The 22242-nt window shown below is 42.0% G+C and overlaps 1 protein-coding gene across 1 annotated transcript in view; it reads right to left on the bottom strand.

Moving 5' to 3' along the window:
• LOC140707324 (protein eyes shut homolog) overlaps window positions 1-21863 on the bottom strand; it is a 79015-nt gene extending 57152 nt beyond the window's left edge. Inside the window, exons 1-2 of the mRNA XM_078386198.1 lie at window positions 21708-21863; window positions 5697-5850 (exon numbers count right to left, since the gene is read on the bottom strand). Of these exons, the coding sequence (XP_078242324.1) occupies window positions 5697-5850; window positions 21708-21762 (209 nt within the window). The 5' untranslated portion in view covers window positions 21763-21863. The remainder of the gene's footprint in view (window positions 1-5696; window positions 5851-21707) is intronic.
• Between the last annotated feature and the right edge of the window lie 379 nt (window positions 21864-22242).

Here is a 22242-nt window from a genome sequence, read left to right as displayed (position 1 = left end):
ATGAAATCTGTAAAGGTTGGAAGAATGGACAGTTGTGCTTGAAATATACAATTCTTGTCAACCCTGTTGAAATATGGATTAGATGCTGGGGAGGTTTCTTGACTTCAATGTGTAAGTTTCTGGCTATCCTCACAATCAGATTCACGTAGGACCTCAAATCCTTTGAAGGAGAGAGTGGGGAAGTGTCCCCCACCACTGAATCGAGAGATGATAATAAGTGAACCAGAGTTACGAAGGGTGAATGTTAACTCTGAGTCAGATCCCCCTTGTTGCAGTTGGGTGCTCAACAGTGGAGTCCGAAACTCAAGCCAATGGCCAGAGGCGACACTCTCCGAGATGCTGAGCTTGACCTTTGATGACATGGAAGGAGCAAGGTGGAGTCCTTGTGATGTGACTAGGCAGACCTCAGCATCTTGTAGTGGCTGAGGAGAAGGCCACTAAATGATGGAGAATAGAAAAAATGTTCTGATCGGTACTATAGAATACTCCCTGTGGTATCTAAGTGGGTCAGTGAGCAGGACTCATGTCTGGACCTTGTTGGAGTCAGGAAATGAGACTGGTGCTGAGATTGATATGATGGAGATCTCAACGGAGATCTTGACTTTGACCATACCACCTTTGGTGCCTTCTCTGAGACAAGGCCTGCGGTTGAGGAATAGATGGCAATGACTCCATCAACGCTTGTTGCCCCAACCCACCTGAAGAGCAAGGTAGTGCATGTGGCGTGGAAAAAGCAGGTGATCTCACTAACTCCCCCTCTGGTACCAATCTCAAATACATATAATCCCCATTCTCAGGATTTGAAGGGGTGATGAATTGATCAGATGAAGAAGCCAGATCTGGAGCCAATGTGCTTGTTGCCTGTTATCACATTTCTTAGAAGTAGGCCAGGATAACAAGTCATTATGTCTCCCCCCCCCTCTCTCTAATTTGTCCCGTTTATCTGTAGCACACTTCTTTCATTTTGCTGGGGTTGACTTCAAGGATGCCTTTGATACTGAAATCCAAGTTGGTGCTGGAACTGAAGTGGATTCCAAAGTTGACACAGGAAAGTCTGAGTTCAAAAGATCCACATTTTTAATGGTCCCATTTGCTAGGACAAAGAAAGTTTTTCTACTGCTTTTTGTGCTTGTTGACAACGAAGGGATTACGTTAATGGATTTAGCAATTATCTCCCAGACATAGGACCGCAGTCTATTAGGGTGATTTTTTTTTACAGAAATACAGGTAAAGCACTTACAAATTTTGCACTTCTGACTGATATGACTCCCACTGAGACAAAACAGGCATTTATTGTTTCCATCAGAATGCAGCACTTTGCCCCCACAAGCAACTCACTTTTTGAAAAGAGCTCCAGAGGCCATTAAGTGAGAAACAGGGAAAGTCTGACAATAACACTAAAGAACAAATCCGATAATAACACTAAGAACTCTTTTTTGAAAAGGTGACCAAAAATGAAAAACAAATATTTAGAGTTTGAAGAAGAATAGAATTCAAAGATAAGTAAGGTTCCAGCGTTCTCGGGTTGCTGCTCATGCAGCAGACTGAGGGAGAGTCATTAGGGTGTACCTGGTCATGTGTGGTAGCACTGGGGAGGAGGGAAACACTTCTATTTAAGATAATTATCACTTTAAAAATAATTACCAAATGTTGTGCTCTTTTGCATTTCCACGCCCTGTCATTCCACAGCCCAACCAAACACCTGCATATTAATGGGTCAAAACATTGTCTATCTGATGGGAATGAGCTGAAGTGCAGCAAACTGTAGGATAAAAGGCACTTGCCAATTTTTAACGTGCCACAGGCCTCTTGCTTTTGATGTAACAGACCAAGACAGCTATCCTCCAAAAAGTAAAAAGCTGTTTCTTTGTGTAAGAAATGTACCTATTCAAGGCCAAGGGAAATCAATATCACAGGACAGTTCTTGCTCCTTAAAAATACTCTTCCATATTTTGCTTCCACATTGTGTGAGTAGAAATCATTGATGCACCCACCCATCCAACAGCTGCTATTTTGTTTTACTGCTATATGCTACTCAGTAGGTGCCAATGTTTATGGGTGCTTGGAAAAGTTACTTTTTGAATCCCTTACACAGCATTGCCAAGGGAGATTCTGGAGGTGTCTTGGGTCCAGTGGAATGTTTCTGCATAAATAGCTGGACTGCATACAAAAAGTGAAACTAACACAAATAGGAACAAATAGGAGCTTTGTGGTACAGTGGTTAATCTGCAGCACTGCAGTGAAAACTCTGCTCACACCCTGAGTTCAATCTGGGACTCAGGTAACTGGCTCAAGGTTGACTCAAGTTTCCATCCTTCTGAGGTCAGTAAACTGAGTACTCAGCTTTATCGGGGGGGGGGGTCAGGGGGTGGTGGTGGCAGCAGCGGTGGTAGCCTGTATAATTAAACTGTAAACCACACTTTAAGCAGCACACTTTTATGCAATCCTCAGCCTGTGACTGGGGGCAAACTGTCTAGGAGACTGTTCTCCTCTCTGCATTAGCTAGAATTATGAACAAGCATTCTATTTTAATCAGTCCTCTGCTGCTGCATTGGCACTTAGCAATAGTGGGAAAAGAGAACTATCTATTATTCAAGCACTAGTTGTGGAATAAAAATAAACATTTATCTCATGCATACATATTTTTCAGCTTATAGCACCCAGTGCTGAGAGAGCTCACAAAAACAACTTCATGTTTGCTTATTCCTTTGGCCACATGATTGAAGATGACTGCTCAGGGATTATAAATTTGCTCTTGCTCGGTGAAGGATATATTCTTCTCTTAAAACAAACAAAAAACAAGCAAACAAACGGAAATCACAAACATGATCACCACCGCATCCTGCCAGAATGGTATACATTCCTATCAGAGTACAGAGGTGCACATGTGGATGACACCAAATAACTATACATCCATGTACATGAAAACATGTGCACATAGATGCCTTTCATTGCATTGCAACATGATATGGAGTAAATCTGTAGATGCATGTCATTCTTGTAAACATGGAAATGTGAACATCTGGACATAATGTCCCAATGTCACAATGATCTGCCCTCTTTAGTGCATTTTCACTGAATGTATAACTCAGATCTATTACAGCCTTCTGAAACAAAAAAAAAACAGCCTTAATATTTCAGTTATATGGACCACAGACAGTGCTGCCATAGGTAATGAGTTGATCAACATGTAACTGGAGATTAAACCAGAGGTATCCCAACCCCTTGCTATTGAAATGCCACAGAGAGATTTCCAGCAGAAGAAAAGTCTGCTTCTGAGGTCATCTGGGTGGATAGCATTCTCCTCTCTCTTTCTATCTGTGCCTTTGTACATGCAATCAGGTGTTTGTGTATGACAATCCATAAAGCAAATTAGGTGTTTGTGCAAATGGAACACAGGGCTGTAATTTACTTCACATTATTGAAAGCTTACTAGGAGGCCACCTTGAAAGAAACCAGCAAAGAGAAAACGAGATAAGACGCTTTGAATTTGATTCTTAACAAAAGAACGGAAAGCCAAGAAGAAAGAAAATGTGATGGGAATGGAGGAAAAACACCATCATTTATATTAACTGACGGATTTTTGCTCATATATCAAAGAGGGCCGTACAATGCACCAGATTGGACTAAGAGCAAACGTGTACTTATAAACCGGTAGGGCGTACATCTGTTAACAGATTAGCTTTTTGTAGCCTTAAGTGACCTCCCCAGACAGGACAGCTATTCTTTTCTCGAAACACTGGGACAAGGTCCCCATTAGAATGGTTATACTGGAGGTCCTCTTTAAGAAAGCACGATCCTCCATTTGAAAGGCTGGCAAGAGAACTACGGTGCTTCTGAAAGAGCCCTCTATTTGAAGGGCTGTCCAGTCTGAGTCCCATTTAAAGACAAGGAACCAAAAGAAGCAGTTCTGAAGCAGAGTAGGACTTGCTGGGTCAAAGTATCCTGATCTGCTGGGACTAGGGCATTATTTATCACCCACCTCAGGCTCTCCTCTTTCTGTGAGGTTAACTGTAGTCCTTACAGTAGCTGGAAGAGAGGGATTTTCTCAGAAACAGCACAACCCTGCAAGCTATTTTTTTTTTGTTGTAATGCAAATTATATGACAGAGATTGGGTCCATTAAGAACTATTGTTCTCCTCCTTAGTGGTCGATATGCATTGATCCAGCCACCTGCACATCTGGATTCTCCTTACTGGTAAGGTGGTTGTGTTGACTGTCACCACGAACACTCATCACCCCAAAGACATCACTACACGATTGAAAAGAGGGAGATCAGGAACCTTGAAATTCTGAACACCTGGGACTCAGCAGGTACACAGACTGCATAGTCACAGTTTTCTAAGCTCATGTGAAATACATTGTAATTCCATTTAAATTTTAAAAATTCTAATTTTGTGTCCATAAATATGAATTAGCACATGCCATTTTATACAAAAATGTCACTGGAAGGGAAGATCCTGAAGCTGAGGCTCCAATACTTTGGCTATCTGATGAGAAAAGAAGACCCTGATGGTGGGAAAGTATGAAGGCAGGAGGAGAAGGGGATGACAAGATGGTTGGACAGTGTCATTGAAGCTACCAACATGAATTTGACCAAACTCCAGGAGGCAGTGGAAGACAGGAGGGCCTGGCATGCTCTGGCCCACCCTGGGAAAGCCTGCGTCGTTGTCGTTGGCGGGACCTCCGGATGCCTTCCAGGGCTTCTCTGCCGCCATGAGAGGCATCTTGGAGGTCCCGCTGCCATCGCCAATCGTGCTTCAGAGGCATGATCGGCAGAGGGGGGGGACCTCTGGATGCCTTCCAGGGCTTCTCCACCACCATGGGAGGCATCTTGGAGGTCCCGCTGCTGCTGCTCGTGCTTTGGAGGCATGATCGGCGGAGGGGGGACCTCTGGATGCCTTCCAGGGCTTCTCCGCTGCCATGGGAAGCACCTTGGAGTTCCCCCCGCTGCCACCGATTGTGCTTCGGAGGCTCGATCAGTGGGAAGGACCTCCGACAGGCCTCCCATGGCGGTGGAGAAGCCCTGGAGGCATCCAAAGGCATGATCGGCGGCCTACGGACTGGAAGGGGGAGGCGGGGAAAGCACCAAATTTTAATTTGGCACTTTCCCCGCCTCCCCCTTCTGGTCTGTAGGTTGATTCTCCGGCCACAAGTCGATGGGAAATTTTGTGGCCGGAGAAGTCCGTACCTTGAAAAGTACGCACGTCGAGCCATGCGTAAGTTGAGGGTCCACTGTATACCGGAGGGAGGGGTCTACACTAATGTGTTTTTTTGCTACCGCATAAGCTCTAGAATATTCCAATGAGGTTCCGTGCATGCACAGATTACCCAGAGTGTGATTCACAGAGGCCACAAAGAAGAAAGAAGGATTCAAGCTGAACACTCCAAGACAGTTCATGTTGTAGAAGGCCATGTCTACGGAAAACTAGTTGGGGGAAAAAATAACATATCTTAGGTTACTCCCTTACTCCTCCAAAGAACTGAACCTGGAGTATTATATATTCAAAGCATGTAATTTACCACTGAGGTATGGTCTCTCAAAATTTTCCTGAAAGAAAATCTTAATTGTTACAGAGAAGATTATACTTAATATTTGCATGTTGTTCCCATTTAGGTTTTTCAGTGCTAAAAAAAACAAGTATATATGTACAATACAAATCTCCTTTCATAAGGAAGCAAAAATAAATCCATACCTTATTGTGATAGGCAGAAGGGTGTCTCTGCTAATGGAGCGGCTGGAAGTCACTGTCAGAACATTTGTTGAAGTGCCACAACCAAACTGAGCTGTTGGTCTGCCGTCCACAAGGTAAAGGTGAAGGAAATTCTCTCCGTCATGCTCATCACTGGCTTTAAAGACAACAAAACGATACTTCTATAATAGCCATAGAAAACAACACAAAGAAGGTAGAGGGCTACATTAAAATATTGCAGTGTGTTGTGTATTTGTTACACTTTCTGCCCCTGTTAGGGCTTGTCTACATGGTTGTGCAGGCTAAATAGGGTTGTTTATGGTTGGTAGACACACCATTTGGTACTATCCTGGTGTCCAAATGGCATATGCACTTCAAGTGGCTCCATTGGTCTTTTAAGAAGGCAAAGAAAAAAAACCTTCCTTACCCTTTCCTGTCTCTTCCCATTTTCAGAAGGAAGTTTCCAATATTTTTTCCAAGTGATACAGCAAATCAGCACTGCCCTGCATCACATATATATACGGTTAATTTCTGCCTCTTTATGGAGCCACTTTATGGAATCTTTCCTTCACTAAAAAAGTAGTAGCTCTTTATAGAGACCCAGAAGGGTGCAGTGGGGCCAGGAACACTGGGAACCAGATGGTTTGTACTAGTGATTATGTCATCTGATCATCAAAAAAAAGAAGTGAATCAGCCTGTTGTCACAGCAGACCAAATAGCAGGACAAATGTCCATCTGATCACACCTTTGGTTGCCTCTCAGTGTTTTTGTTTCCCCTCCTTTTGGTGGTGGTGGAACAGTTGTGCCAATGTCTACCTACATTGAAATCTTTGATTTCTCTCCTAATGGCTATGAGCAGTTCTCACTATCCCACTGGCACCTCAGTGTGAACTAGAACATGGCAGATTTGGGAACAAGTGTTCTGTTTACCATTTGACCCTTTCTCCTTCGCCAATGGCCTTGTGCCATTATCCTTCCCACCAAATTGCTCATTTCTCTCTCTCTTTGTTTACATAATGAGCCACCGAATTATTATTGACCAATCTGGATTCTTTCATACCCATGGAAACCTCAAGATTATCCTAATTTTGCCGATACCTTTGTACTGTATGAGTGTCTTACAGTTTAGCTACAGTCATATAAGTATATGAACGTGAATTATTATTAGAAAGAATTGATGCCTGAAACAGCAAGATTTTTTTAAAAAAATAAAATACAGTGAAATAAAAAGTCAGTAATCTCAGAGAGCTTAAGTTCCCCCACAGGTGACTAGTTATTCTTCTACAATGTGTGTTCAGTGATGGCCATCTCAATCTCTCCCTCTCCCCTCTAGAATTTAAGCTTTCAGACAAAATGATTATGCAGACATTACTGCCACGACATCTTAATGATGTTTGTACACACAGGCATGAGCCCCAGAAGGAATATACAACTATGTGATTCTTATTGAATTGATGATATCTGTGCCTGTAGGAAGGGTCCTCGTGATATAGTTGGTTCTGCTAAATTTCCTTTTCTCCCTGCAGAATGCCCTAAAAGGTCACACTGGCACTTGAGAAGCTCTAAGGGTCTGAAGCTATCTGCAAGCTATTCTTGTTGATAACAAGCCATCAGTGTCTAATCCCTGGACACTAAAACACCAGAATGTGCTGCTAGCTGGCCTGTGAGGTAGAACAATGCTCCACGCTTAAGAATAGAGGGGAAAATGTATTTCAGATGTAAGATACTGTTCCAAAAGTATTTCTGTCAGATACCCTTCACATCATCCTGTCACCAAGACACAGTTCCTTTTCGTCCATCAGGCTAGTAGCGTTCATCAAAGCTTTCACGTGCTTCCTGATGTTTTTGTTGAGTAGTATTTATGAGTCGTATTTATCTCCCCTCCCACTTTGTTTTTGGGAGATTTCCTTCTATTGTGTGTGTGTGTATGTGTTTTTTTTTTTCTTTCATGACCTATATGCCCATATAGCCCCAATGTGACTGACACACCAAGTGTTTTTTGTTCCTTTTCCTTTAGATGAATGATGCCTGACATAGCCGTGCTCTATTGGTAGATGATGCATCAAAGCAGGCCTTTGAAATAAGAAGTCCAAAGTTCGCTCACACCTCTGGGAAAATGTCACTCGAGGCTGCAGGCCTGGCTGCTAAGAACAAGCCTTTGCATACTACATCTTCCTCGACTGGTAAAATCCCATCATGACAATTCTCTCAGGCCATTTATCAGCCTGCCCTCAAGACTGACACAACCCCTGGTTTTCTTTAAGTTGCATAGTAATTTTCTGTGAATTGTGTGTCTCCTTTTCCCTCCTCCTCTGCTGCCTTTTAAAAATAGCTGCTGGGATATAGACAAAAATCATTTAACTTCCTGGTACTGCAGAAAGACGATGTTAATAAAATCATCAGATAGAAAAGTGCTTTTCAGCAATGATTTGGAGCCTTGAATAAACTGCCACAGTTCAATTTACTGTTGTGATAATCTACCCACAGTCAATAATGTTCTCATTTAAAGTAATGACGTTTTAGATGAGAAAGCTTTTTTCTACAAAGTCAGTAAAAGTGGAACACATTTTAAAGTCTCTCTCTCTCTCTGTGCAGTTTTTGTAGTTTTACAGTAAGAGCTGAAAATTAAAGTCCTAAATCAGTCATGTTTTTTCAATGTATTTTGCTCCTGCTGAGATTGTGCTTTGACAAGAGCAGACCAATGGCTGAAATGTCCAAGGACAAGGGTCACTTGCAGTTAAAACCATTGTATGGTAATGATCAAAACCAGGATAGGTTACGTTTTTTTGTACAAGATGATCTTACAGCCAGGAACTCTAAAACAGAGGTGGGTGATCTCCAAAGGTCTGGAGACCACGCATACCGTTATCTGGACCGTGGAAGGCCACACCTGCTCACATGATCTCAACACCCATTTTTTTCCTCATTAAAAAAAAACTGAAAATGCCCCCTTGCTCCCTCTAAGGGCCATTCTTCTAAATTTTAAGGAGGGCTGGCTCCTGTCAAAATATGTCAACCTCCCCAAAGACATCACAGGCTACAAGGGGACTTTTCAGCTAATCTCCCAGAAAAAGTTTGGTTCGGAGCAATGGAGGTGCTGCGGGCCTGGACTGAAGCCCCTAGGGGCTTGCCTCCAGTGCACAGGCAGGTAGGTGTCCACTCCTCCTCTAAAATGAGAGTGTTGGTTTTTACACACCAACTTCAGAAAGACAAATAGGTTCTAGCTGGCCATGACGTACAAAATGCCAAACTGTACAACATCCTGAAATGACTGAGTTGTTAAATATTTGCCTTAAAAATGAGGTCTTTGTCTGCCACTTGAAGGACAGTGTAGGAAGGAGCCAACCTGGCCTCACAAGGGAGAGCATTCCACAACCTGGGAGCAGCCACTGAGATGGCCCCCTCTCACATCTTTACCAAATGTGCTTTTAAAGGCAGCTGGAGGAAAAGTGCCTCCCATCAAGATCTTAAAACCAGGCAGGCTCATAGATACAGTCCTCACCTTTTTAATTTCCACCCTACCCACCAGTCTATCAAGGGACCTGAGTCCCAATATAATGGAAAGAAAAGGATCTCATTTTCCAAAAGGTAGGTTGAGATGTTTTCAGATATTCTGCTATCATTTGCAATAAGTTGCTATCTAGGGAGAATGGGGTGTTAGCAGAGACAATGAGTGTCCAGAGTGACTGCTAGTTGGTAAGAGATTTTTGATGTCTTGGATTTTGTTGTTGTTTAGTCATTAAGTCATGTCCGATCCCTTAATTTTCCATTCTGGGAGTTCTACCTGACAGCCCATACCTGTAGTCGCCTACATGTGGCTCACCTGGAGAAAAAGTCTAGCTAGGAAGGCTCCATGGCCTTGGATAGGCTTACTCTTTCCTGTTCAGAAAGGAAGATCCTAGTTAGCAATGGGGTAGATTCTTTTCTGAGCAGGATGTTAGAACAGAGCTAGGCCTACAGCAGGCCACAAAGCCTTTTCAGCTAGGACATACCTTCAGGCAAGCTACAGCACATATAGGTGTCTGCAGGTAAAGGATTGGAATGGAGAATTATGGGATTTGTAATCGAAAAGAAAAAGAAAAAAACTCCAAAATACCATACTGCTAGAATGTAATTTATTTTTTATTTCTTTAAAATATTTTTATCTCACCTTTCTCCTTAAAAAGAACCCACGGCAGCTTCCATAATTGAAAAACAATATTTTAAATCTAAGAACAATAAATATAAAGATGCAGCTTACATCATTAAAAGACAAAATTGAAGCCAAACCCCCAAGTATACAACTATTAAAAAGGAACAAACAAATACCACTCTGAGAGATGCTAAGTCACCAAGGGAAGGCTTGTCTGAAGAGAAACGTCCTTGCCTGCTTGTGTAAGGACAGCAAAGATGGGGCCAGTCTGGCCTCCAGAGGGAGGGAGTTCCAAAGTCTGGGAGCAGCAACAGAGAAGGTCCTCTCCCATGTCCCATTAGACACATCTGTGAATGTGATGGGACTGAGAGAAAGGCCTCCCCTGATTATCTTAACACCCAAACCTGCTCACAATGGGAGACATGGTCTTTGAGATTGCTTGAACCCAAAAAGTTTATACAATTTGAGAATATAGACAAGATCCTTAGCAATATGTGGTCAATGCCATGCATGCTTTATCTGTTTTTCTTCTGGCTGATTAAGGCAGCTTGGAGTGTCTGACTGGTTGGCTGGGTATGGACAGTAGTAATAATATCTTTTGAAGAACAATGTATGCCTCCCAGTCTGTAGGATGCAGTGGTATAGGGACAATGTTAATTTATGGATTGAGCCTTTTTAAAGTTAGAATGATTTCCCGAGTACATTTCTTTCTTTGTTTAGAAAACAGATCAAATTCAAAATGTTTGAAAAAAGCATCTGAACTATTTGGAACTATTAATCAATTAGAGTTTATGGCTGAAGCAATACAGAGAAACACACCACAAAATAAGAAAGTTATCTAAACTATCTGGCACTTACTTACACACTAGTGTAGCATCAGCATAGTTTTGGCCCATGCACAGAATGCATTTCCTCTCCAGCACAGCATAACAGGATAGCAACTGGGCACAGTGTCTCCTAAGAGATAACTAAGCCAATTAAAGTAATTTTGAACCCTTTTATATATCACATTCGGGACCTTTCGAGATGGTCTGCCAATCAGGCTTCAAGTTCCATCAAATGTTCATGAAAACCAGCAGCTTCTCCCTCCCCTCCCCTTCATGCAGCTGAAATAATTTTCCAACTAGCACAATACCAGGAAATAAGCCAACTTGGCCTTGAAGTCTTTGCTCAAAAAAGATGAACTACAGGTGGTACTCCCCATTCCATTACTGGCAGAGACTGTTCCCCATTTTCTCCCAGAGAGTCATTTCCAGGCACTGACAGAAAGCCTGGATTTTCCAGAGAGGTCCTCAAACCATGACCCTCAATTTCCCAGTTTCTTCACCACAATCATATGCGAATCTGGTATAGGTTACTGCAATATGGGGTTTACATCCTGCACTCTTTTTCAGTTTCAATCAATTTGTGGGGAAGCTCTTCGTGTTCTGAACTAGTGTCTGGAGACAGACATGAGCTGAACAGAGTTTAATACAGGGCAAGTTAATCCAGACAAGACAGGAGTGCTCTCAGTTACAAAAGAGATGGAGTCTGGGAATCAGCAGTTAACTTGCTTTGTCTCTTGAAGAATCAGATTTGCTTCTGGACTCAGCTATGCATACTGAAGTGGCAGTTGCGGCCAGATGTGCTTTACCCCTTGCCCTCTTGTCTATTTGTTGTAAACATGATAGATACTTCCAGCCCTATATAATGGTGTGAGTATTTATCAGCTTGTTATGGGTTTTTCAATGTGCTCGAAATTACTTCCTCAAGAACAGACTCAGTCATGCTAGGCCAACCAAGATGACGTGCTCTAATGTATCTCCTCAGTACAGCATCATCAGAAATCATATTGGCTATCAAAACTATTCAAATTAACTTGAGGCCTGGGAAATCAACAAATCATTTACTGCTTTTCACTCCCAGTCTGTGCAAAATATGGTCTCTGCAGAGAGACACCCTCCTTTTGTTTCTGAAGATTCGTATTGTGTGGATAGAATAAGGCATGGCCCTTTAATGGGTCATCCATATACACTCAGAAAGACTTTTTAAATTAGAATCCGCAGTTTGACTATTCTGCCACCGTTCAAATTATATGGCTCAGACAAACAAGTCACCAAAATACTTGTTTTGTTTACAAATACAACTTTCAGCATCAAAGATTCATAGATGTTTTGTTAACAAAGACTTGATTGTATGCTATGGGGCAATTTGCAGGGACAGCGTCAATTGTAAATGAGGTCTGGTATAGATTCAGCTTCCTTCCTGCTGCTTGTTTTGTGCATATAATGCTTAACAGTGGCTGGTAACACCTCTTAGAATGCTTGATCTGTATATTTACAGTTATTTGTCACTAGCCTATCATAAGCTACTCTGTCCATAGTAATGGATTATGGTTATGACAAAAAAAGAAACTAATGCCTCTAAGACATTCTGATTACTTTTCTTGTAGATTTTTAGCCTTGCCCAATCTTCTGTCCTTCCTTCCTCCTTGTTGTGGCACTACACAGAACACTTCCTGCCACTGGAAATGCCAACAATATAGGAAGCTGCATCATTCTCTTCAAGAGTATCAGATATCACGAACTCTGTGTCCAACAGACATTATACAAACCATTTCCCCCAGCTCCATGGTATAGGCTGCTCTTGAAGACATACACAATGCTTCCAGCCACTCCATCCATATCCTTCACTACCACTATGATTGGGAACAAAATTGTATGTTTACAAGGGAAGGGTTGGCATCAAAGCTGGCTGTTGTTGGGTACATGCCAAGACCCACATCCCAGTAGGGGCCTTGCTGTCAGTCACTGGCCTTTCCAGGCAACGTTGCTTCTTCTCTTCGTTATTGCTGACTGATCAAGTCAAGTCTCCAAGTTGTTAGTAAGTGGGAGGGGCAAGCAGAAGCAGTAAGCAACATTGAACTTGATTTTTCCCTTCGAAGGGTGCTGCAGACTGACTGAGCTAAGAGGGAGAGGCCAGCAAATGTGTAGCAAGTGTGTAGCAAGGGGAAATAGGTCAAGGTGCTCAAGGACGATGGCCTACTGATAGTATCTTGCTGTCGTCGTCTAGTCGTTTAGTCGTGTCCGACTCTTCGTGACCTCATGGACCAGAGCACGCCAGGCCCTCCTATCTTGCACTGCCTCCCGTAGTTGTGTCAAATTCATCTTGGTTGCTTCGATGACACTATCCAACCATCTCATCCTCTGTCGTCCCCTTCTTCTCTTGCTGTCACATTTTCCTAACATCAAGGTTTTTTCCAAGGAGTCTTCCCTTCTCATGAGATGGCCAAAGTACTGGAGCCTCAGCTTCAGGATCTCTCCTTCCAGTGAGCACTCAGGGTTGATTTCCTTCAAAATGGATAGGTTTGTTCTCCTTGCAGTTCAGAGGACTCTCAAGAGCCTCCTCCAGCACCACAATTCAAAGGCATCAATTCTTCGGCGGTCTGCTTTCTTTATGGTCCAGCTCTCACTTCCATACATCACTACAGGAAAAACCATAGCTTTGACTATTCGGAATTTTGTTGGTAAGGTGATGTCTCTGCTTTTTAAGATGCTGTCAAGGTTTGTCATCGCTTTCCTCCCAAGAAGCAGGCGTCTTTTAATTTCATGGCTGCTGTCTCCATCTGCAGTGATCATAGAGCCCAAGAAAGTAAAATCTGTCACTGCCTCCATATCTTCCCCTTCTATTTCCCAGGAGGTGATGGGACCAGTGGCCATGATCTTAGTTTTTTTGATGTTGAGTTTCAGGCCATTTTTTGCACTCTCCTCTTTCACCTTCATTACAAGGTTCTTTAATTCCTCCTCACTTTCTGCCATCAGAGTGGTATCATCTGCATATCTGAGGTTATTGATATTTTTTCTGGCAATCTTAATTCCGGCTTGGGATTCCTCCAGTCCAGCCTTCCGCATGATGTATTCTGCATATAAGTTAAATAAGCAGGGAGACAATATACAGCCTTGTCGTACTCCTTTCCCAATTTTGAACCAATCAGTTGTTCCATATCCACTTCTAACTGTTGCTTCCTGTCCCACATGTAGATTTCTCAGTAGATAGATAAGGTGGTCAGGCACTCCCATTTCTTTAAGGTTTTGCCATAGTTTGCTGTGGTCCACACAGTCAAAGGCTTTTGCATAGTCAATGAAGCATAAGTAGATATTTTTCTGGAACTCTCTGGCTTTCTCCATAATCCAGCGCATGTTAGCAATTTGGTTTCTAGTTCCTCTGCCCCTTCGGAATCCAGCTTGAACTTCTGGGAGTTCTCGGTACACATACTTCTGAAGCCTACCTTGGAGGATTTTGAGCATAACCTTGCTAGCGTGTGAAATGAGTGCAATTGTACGGTAGTTGGAGCATTCTTTGGCACTGCCCTTCTTTAGGATTAGGATGTAGACTGATCTTTTCCAGTCCTCTGGCCACTGTTGAGTTTTCCAAACTTGCTGGCATATTGAATGTAGCACCTTAACAGCATCATCTTTTAAGATTTTAAATAGTTCAAATGGAATGTCATCACCTCCACTGGCCTTGTTGTTAGCCAGGCTTTCTAAGGCCCACTTGATTTCACTCTCCAGGATGTAGGCCATCTCAAAAGCAGAGACAGGTCTGAGAATAAGCTGTAAGTATTTGAAAGCTAGGATCTCAACAGAGGAGGAGCATAACAGTAGCATGATATAACTTATACATTTTAGTAAGTGTACATGAGAATAAAGCAGAACACCACCACCACCCCCCAAAAAAACCCCCCACACATACACATATAATGATCAAAACCCTGCTGTGAAGTTAGGTAAGAAGTGTGATATTTGGAAATGAACTGCAGTAAGTTAAAAAACCTCTGTAAATGTTACCTTTATTGCATATTGAGTTGTGTGACCCAATCTCCCAACAGATAATGTCTACAGAGATTTCTTAACATATGGCATTTTGCATCTAAAAGTTACATCATTTGCTTAACTGTGCAACAGGATTTCAGTCAATGAATAGAAAACACACTTTTGCTTAAATTTCTTTTCCATCTGGGCCACATCTGAATATCTTTAGCATAAAAGGGAGGCATTTGAGACTCTACTTACAGCTGCTATGATAACATATATATTTCATTTAAACACCAGTATTTACCACAGGGATGAGAAAAAGGTTTCCTCTGACCAATCATTTCTTAAAGTACTGGGTATAATTTACCTCCTAGGATGTGGTCAAGTGTCTGCTTGAAAACTTTGATCATAGGCCTTTTGGTAGAGACTTAGTTCTTTTTCAAACGAAATGCACAAAAGTTAAAGTTTGCTCAGTGCCTTTACATCCTGTAGTGAAACCCCCCAGACTCTTATTGCTTCAAGGAAGACTATTCAAGATTCTCAACAAATGCACCTCATGACATATTTTTCATCTTATCTCTCCCCCACTGCCTTTTTTTTGTACAGGGCCCAGAATTCAAAAGGGCTGTTCAATGGCAGGTATGAAAAGCTCTCTTTTTAATCTCAACTGATACCCATAACTTCTGCTCTGCTCCCATGAAGTCTATTTCAAAGTGTTACTTCTAGCAAGATCCATCATTCTCTCACCAAAGGTATATACCATCAGGCTCCTGGCTTTATCTTCCCCTTATCCCACCACTCTAGATCAATTATCTGCTATACAGGGAGACACATGACTTTTAAGCTAGAATTTGATACTAAAAGGTGAGTGGTCTTACATTCCATAAAAGATTACGCCGTGTCATTGAATACTGTGTGGAAAATATCAAGTAAACTCAAAGTACAGTATGCAGTCTAACAATTCATTCAAATCTGTATATGCCCTTCTTCCACTTTTCAGCTCTTAATTCGGTTTTAGGGCTGACAAGTAACAATGCAGCAGTGGCAGTTGAAGCAATTAGCAAAAATCCTCTTCTGTCGTCTAGACAAACGGCTACTTGTTTTAGGCATCTTGTCTCTTGAACAATTCCAAACTTTTCCCCTCGTCCTCAGTAGTGTACAGCCTCTTCCTTGACCATAAGCATTTTGTAGGTTCTTCATAGTGCCTCATGTAATTAGCCCTTTTTGTGTGTGCTTTTCCTCTCTCCTTTCCTTCATTTTTTCATGCCACCTAATTTTTTTTCCACCTCCCTCTTTCTAAGTCCATTCTTTATGGACATTCATCCATCATGTATTTTGTTGTGCAGTTTTCTGTTCCTCCGGTCGCCTTTCCCTGAGACCACTACTCCTGGTCCTCAATGTGCCTCTGCCTGTGCTTTTATTCCCAGCCGATCTGATAACCTTCTCCTCCCCAACAGAAATGGGCTGCAAACACTGTCTGTTGCCCTGGTAACCGAACATTTAATGTAATCACATCAGCAAAGCTGTTCAGCATCAGAGACTCACCACCACAAGGACCAGATCAATACTTCTGCCAATTACTAACAGAGGGTTTTGTACAGGATCATACTGTTAGGTTGTAATTCTTTTTGAGTGGATGCCTTATTGAACCTAGTGGGACTTAATTTTAAGTAAACATGCATAGGATCACACTGTTTCCGAACAGTCCAGATACTCTTTCCCATTACATGCTTTCCCATTTGCAAGATGACCCCAATGAGAATTCTCCTGACAGGTTGTACAGTACGTGCAAAAGTCTTATGCGAATGGCTCACCTATGGGGAACTGTGTGGTAAAAAACTCGGATCATTGCCTTGTGCTATGTTCAACGGCTAGTAACATCTGGCTTCATTCTACTTTTTAGCTCTCTGCTGGTCCTGATGTGTAAAGTGGTTTCAGAAATTTAAATGCAGGATTCCTACAGAGTTGATTGCTGTTATGGCTATGCTTAGGGGAAGTACGAGCACCAAAGGGGATGCCAGCTGATAGCTCCACAGGGATTAGCTTAATATCTCCACAGGGAGGAACTGGATAAGCGATGTACAAGGGAGTAATGGCTTCACAGTGGGATGGCCCACTGGTCCAAACAGAGATGGCAGAGTGAGTGAGACATGCTAAGGATGTCACAGCACACGAGGCACTGCAGTTTGTGGTAGTAAGAGCAGATATACCTTACGAGCAGGCATTACAACAGTTAGGAAGTAACCTTCTGAAGTTAATTTCCAACATTCTTTTGTATCTCATAAATGTGTGGTATATTGTATCTATAGTTAACCTATATTTACTTATATATATATATTTTTAACTTCATCTACTGTCTTCCAAACCCCCTCCCCCACACGCTTCCTCTCTCCCCTCTCATCTTTGCTCAGGGCAGATGTCTGTTTTATGTCTCCTGGAAAACAGTTTACAACATAAGTAATTTATGCATAGAAACAAAATGACAGGATTTCAGCCATTGCCTTAGATGTAGCCCCTATTGTTCTTTTCTTGTGACTGACTAACATGGCTGGATATTGTCTCAGGCAAAATCCAAAGAAACAAAACAAAACATACAAAAACATGTGGCACCTTAAGGACTAACTATTATATTTTAATGTAAGCATTTATGGATACGTCCTCTTCGGCAGACATAGAAACAGAATGAAATGTCGAATGAAATATCAGTTTAACAAGTAAAACATTCTAAATATTAATTGGCCCTTGGGTGTATGGTATATCTACATGCAGTAATTTATGGCCTGTGTTGTTTTAGGCAATGGCTGAAATCCTGTCGTTTTGTGTAGTCCATTGCACTAGAGGAAGCCCATTGAATCAATGGAAATTTGGTGAGTCAACTCTTCCATGAGTTCCATAGATTCAAACAGGCCTACTCTAAGTGGAACTTAGTAAAGATAAAACCAAAGTGAGCTTCCTGCTTGAATTTCCCAGCTGGTTTCTATATTCTGGTATAATTAGTAGATTAAACAGACAGTTTAACCAAATAATGATATATGAAATTGGGAAATGAAATAAAGAAATCAAAATCTTCCCATCTCTGCTCCTCCAAATTATTATTATTATTATTATTATTATTATTATTATTATTATTATTATTATTATTATTATTATTATTATTATTATTATTATTATTATTATTATTATTATTATTATTATTATTATTATTATTTAACAACAACAACAACAACAACAACAACAACAACAACAACAACAACAACAACAATAATAATAATAATAATAATAATAATAATAATAATAATAATAATAATAATAATAATAATAATAATAATAATAATAATAGCAACCTTAGAACTGCAGAGCTGGAAGGGACCGTATGGATCATTGCATCAAGCCCCTGTCAAGGAGTCACAGTGGGGAATCAAACTCCCAAGCTCTGACTCCACAGCCAGATACCTGAACCACTAAGCTCTCCTGCAGTTGCAGGATATAGACGAATATAAATATTTTTAGAAAAATAAAGTAAAGAAGAAAAAGTAATGTAAGGAGGAAATCTCATCACAGGCGAAATGAGTGGGACAGAAGTCAGATACCTAAACCACTGAGCTACCCAGAAAAAAATTAAAAAAATGAAACAATGCTTTCAGAAGCAGGGGACAGGAGGGAACAAGGACAGAAATTTTCTTTTCTATTATTTGAGTTCTTAAAGGAGCCAGACCCAATAGGGTTACTTGAGGTAAGTATCCTTTGTGGCTGCAAGGATCACACCAAATGGCATACGAGACCTCTCTATGACCTTGGTCGTCGTTGTTTAGTCGTTTAGTCGTGTCCGACTATTCGTGACCCCATGGACCAGAGCAGTGGTTCTTAAACTTGGGTTGCTCAGGTGTTTTTGAACTGCAACTCCCAGAAACCCCAGCCAGCACAGCTGGTGGTGAAGGCTTCTGGGAGTTGCAGTCCAAAAACACCTGAGTAACCCAAGGTTAAGAACCACTGGACCAGAGCATGCCAGGCCCTCCTATCTTCCACTGCCTCCCAGAGTTGTGTCAAATTCATGTTGGTTGCTTCGCAGACACTGGCCAGCCATCTCATTCTCTGTCGTCCACTTCTCCTCTTGCCCTCACACTTTCCCAACATCAAGGTCTTTCCAAGGAGTATTCTCTTCTCATGAGATAGCCAAAGTACTGGAGCCTCAGCTTCAGGATCTCTCCTTCCAGTGAGCACTCAGGGTTGATTTCCTTCAAAATGGATAGGTTTGTTCTCCTTGCAGTCCAGGGGACTCTCAATAGCCTTCTCCAGCACCACAATTCAAAGGCATCAATTCTTCGGTGGTCTGCTTTCTTTATGGTCCAGCTCTCACTTCCATACATCACTACAGGAAAAACCATAGCTTTGACTTTTGTTGGCAAGGTGATGTCTCTGCTTTTTAAGACGCTGTCAAGGTTTGTCATCACTTTCCTCCCAAGAAGCAGGCGTCTTTTAATTTTGTGGCTGCTGTCACCATTTGCAGTGATCGTGGAGCCCAAGAAAGTAAAATCTGTCACTGCCTCCATATCTTCCCCTTCTATTTCCCAGGAGGTGATGGGACCAGTGGCCATGATCTTAGTTTTTTTGATGTTGAGTTTCAAGCCGTTTTTTGCACTCTCCTCTTTCACCCTTATTACAAGGTTCTTTAATTCCTCCTCACTTTCTGCCATCAGAGTGGTATCATCTGCATATCTGAGGTTGTTGATATTTCTTCTGGCAATCTTAATTCTGGCTTGGGATTCCTCCAGTCCAGTCTTCCGTATGATGTATTCTGCATATAAGTTAAATAAGCTGGGGAACAATATACAGCCCTGTCGTACTCCTTTCCCAATTTTGAACCAATCAGTTGTTCCATATCCAGTTCTAACTGTTGCTTCCTGTCCCACATATAGGTTTCTCAGGAGATAGATAAGGTGGTCAGGCACTCCAATTTCTTTAAGGACTTGCCATAGTTTGTTGTGGTCCACGCAGTCAAAGGCTTTTGCACAGTCAATGAAGCAGAAGTAGATGTTTTTCTGGAACTCTCTGGCTTTCTCCATAATCCAGCGCATGTTAGCAATTTGGTTTCTAGTTCCTCTGCCCCTTCGGAATCCAGCTTGTACTTCTGGGAGTTCTCGGTCCACATATTGCTGAAGCCTACCTTGGAGGATTTTGAGCATAACCTCGCTAGCATGGGAAATGAGTGCAATTGTATGGTAGTTGGAGCATACTTTGGCACTGCCTTTCTTTGGGATTGGGATGTAGACTGATCTTTTCCAATCCTCTGGCCACTGTTGAGTTTTCCAAACTTGCTGGCATATTGAATGTAGCACCTTAACAGCATCATCTTTTAAGATTTTAAATAGTTCAACTGGAATGTCATCACCTCCACTGGCCTTGTTGTTAGCCAGGCTTTCTAAGGCTCGACTTCACTCTCCAGGATGTCTGGCTCAAGGTCAGCAACTACATTGTCTGGCTTGTCTGGGATATCAAAATCTTTCTGATATAATTCCTCTGTGTATTCTTGCCACCTCTTCTTGATGTCTTCTGCTTCTGTTAGGTCCCTCCCATTTTTGTCCTTTATCATGTTCATCTTTGCACAAAATGTTGCTCTAATATCTCCAGTTTTCCTGAACAGATCTCTGGATTTTCCTTTTCTGTTATTTTCCTCTATTTCTTTGCATTGTTCATTTAAGAAGGCCCTCTTGTCTCTCCTTGCTATTCTTTGGAAGTCTGCATTCAATTTTCTGTAACTTTCCCTATCTCCCTTGCATTTGACCTTAAGTGACCCTATTTATTCCACTCCAATTGAGTCTGTGTAGACAAACCCTAAGCTGCAACTACAGCAGATCTATTTCAATTGGTTGAACTTGTGAATGTGTCTCACCAAACCCTCATCAATTCAATGGGCCTACTCTAGTGCACTTTCCTATGCCAAACAACAGGGTTTCAGCCCATGGATTCTACTGTACTGCTGGATAGGTCAGTGGTTTAGGTATCTGGTTGTGAAGCCAGAGGTTGGGAGGTGCCATTCCTCACTGTGCCTCCTTGACAAGAATAGAACTCAGTGATTTGTAAGACCCTTTCCAACTCTCCAGTTCTAAAATGATGATGATAATGATGATGGAATCTGTTCTTATTTATCATGCCACAAGACATGGTGGCTTTTACAACCAACCAAAAAATTATAAAAAAAGTAATGGAGGTGATAATTGTGCTGCTGTTGTTACTGCTGCTGCTAATAAAACATACACTACTTGCTTATGTGCTCCTGTTGGGCTTATTCACAGAAATTCTGTTTAGTATATGAAAATTTGTATTATCAAGTCCATCCCTAGCTGGCAAAGAAAATGCCCCTGCTGCCATTCAGGGTGTGGTTGAGTGCAAATGCAAATTATCTTGGTGCCTCTGCCCATGCCCCTGAGAATCATGGATTTAATATTATTAATTCTTTTCTGCTTAGTAGCCAGATTTTTGCCATGATATGCCAAGAGGTTACAAAACAAGATAAAAGTGTGCTCTTAATTTTACACTAACAGCAATTTGAAATCAGTTGATGAGATTCTAAAATATGTTCTAGATCAGAGACGGAGAAGCTTTTTGGGCCCGAATGCCCAAACAGGAAAAAAAAACTGGCAGGTGACAGAACCGGAAGTGGTGGCGGAAGGGGAAATCCCCGGCACGGAGGTGCCTCAAGACCCCATTTGGGATCCACCGCCAGTGCCAGCTGCTCTGGATCCTGCCCACTGCCTGTCAAAGCGCCAGCACCATGGCTGCAGCCACCCCCTCAGGTTTGGCTGCGGGGGGGGGGTTGTGACCTGGCGACATATGGCTCGCATGCCCGCAGAGAGGGCTCTGCATGCCAGCTGTGACACGCTTGCCATAGGTTCTCCATTACTGTTCTAGATGTTTGGTAAAATCCACTAATGTTGGCCTACTAGGAGAGCAGTAGCACTCTAGGTTTGGGGAAGCATTTGGAGCTGAGTGGGGCAGGCAGAGGAGGATAGGGAGGTCCCATGGTGTTCACAGACGTTACCTTGCATGGCCTTAGATACCACTCAGTGCTCATACAACATCTGTACTTACTGTAAAGGAGAGTGCCATTTAGTGCACTTGTCTTCACTGTCAAGTAGATGGTCATTCTGTTCTGTTCTTGCCCTGTTGCAAATCCACCCTCAGCCAGAAATGATAGTGATGGAAGTTCCAAATATGAGTTTGCACTGAACGATGGGAAAAACAGTGTCGTATCTAGAAGAAACATACAAAAATTACAGTCGGTATGAATAAAGTTAAAGGATACTTCTTGATGAATCAGAGTTTGCAACATCTGTTCATCTGTGTGCTAGGCAAGCACCATTTCCTGGGGCCCAAAGAGAAGCTCCCTCTCTCCATCCCTTGCCTGTTTTGGAAAAAAAAAACCGACCAAAAGAAAAGCAACCTCAAGTCTGAAAAATGAAAGGTTTGATCCCCATTATGATTTAATTATATGTTATCTTAGCAGCAGGGTCATTGGCAAAAGGACTGCCCATTGTTCTTTATTTAACTACAGGGTTGACGCACCCAACTGTTTTCAACACCACAGTATATGAGGGCAAATTTAGCCCTATTCTTTCCTGCAGCA

Source organism: Pogona vitticeps, chromosome 1 (genome assembly GCF_051106095.1).
Source record: "Pogona vitticeps strain Pit_001003342236 chromosome 1, PviZW2.1, whole genome shotgun sequence".
NCBI lineage: Eukaryota > Metazoa > Chordata > Lepidosauria > Squamata > Agamidae > Pogona > Pogona vitticeps.
The sequence above is the reverse complement of the archived record's forward strand: the minus strand, read 5'-3'. Positions and strand labels throughout refer to the sequence as shown.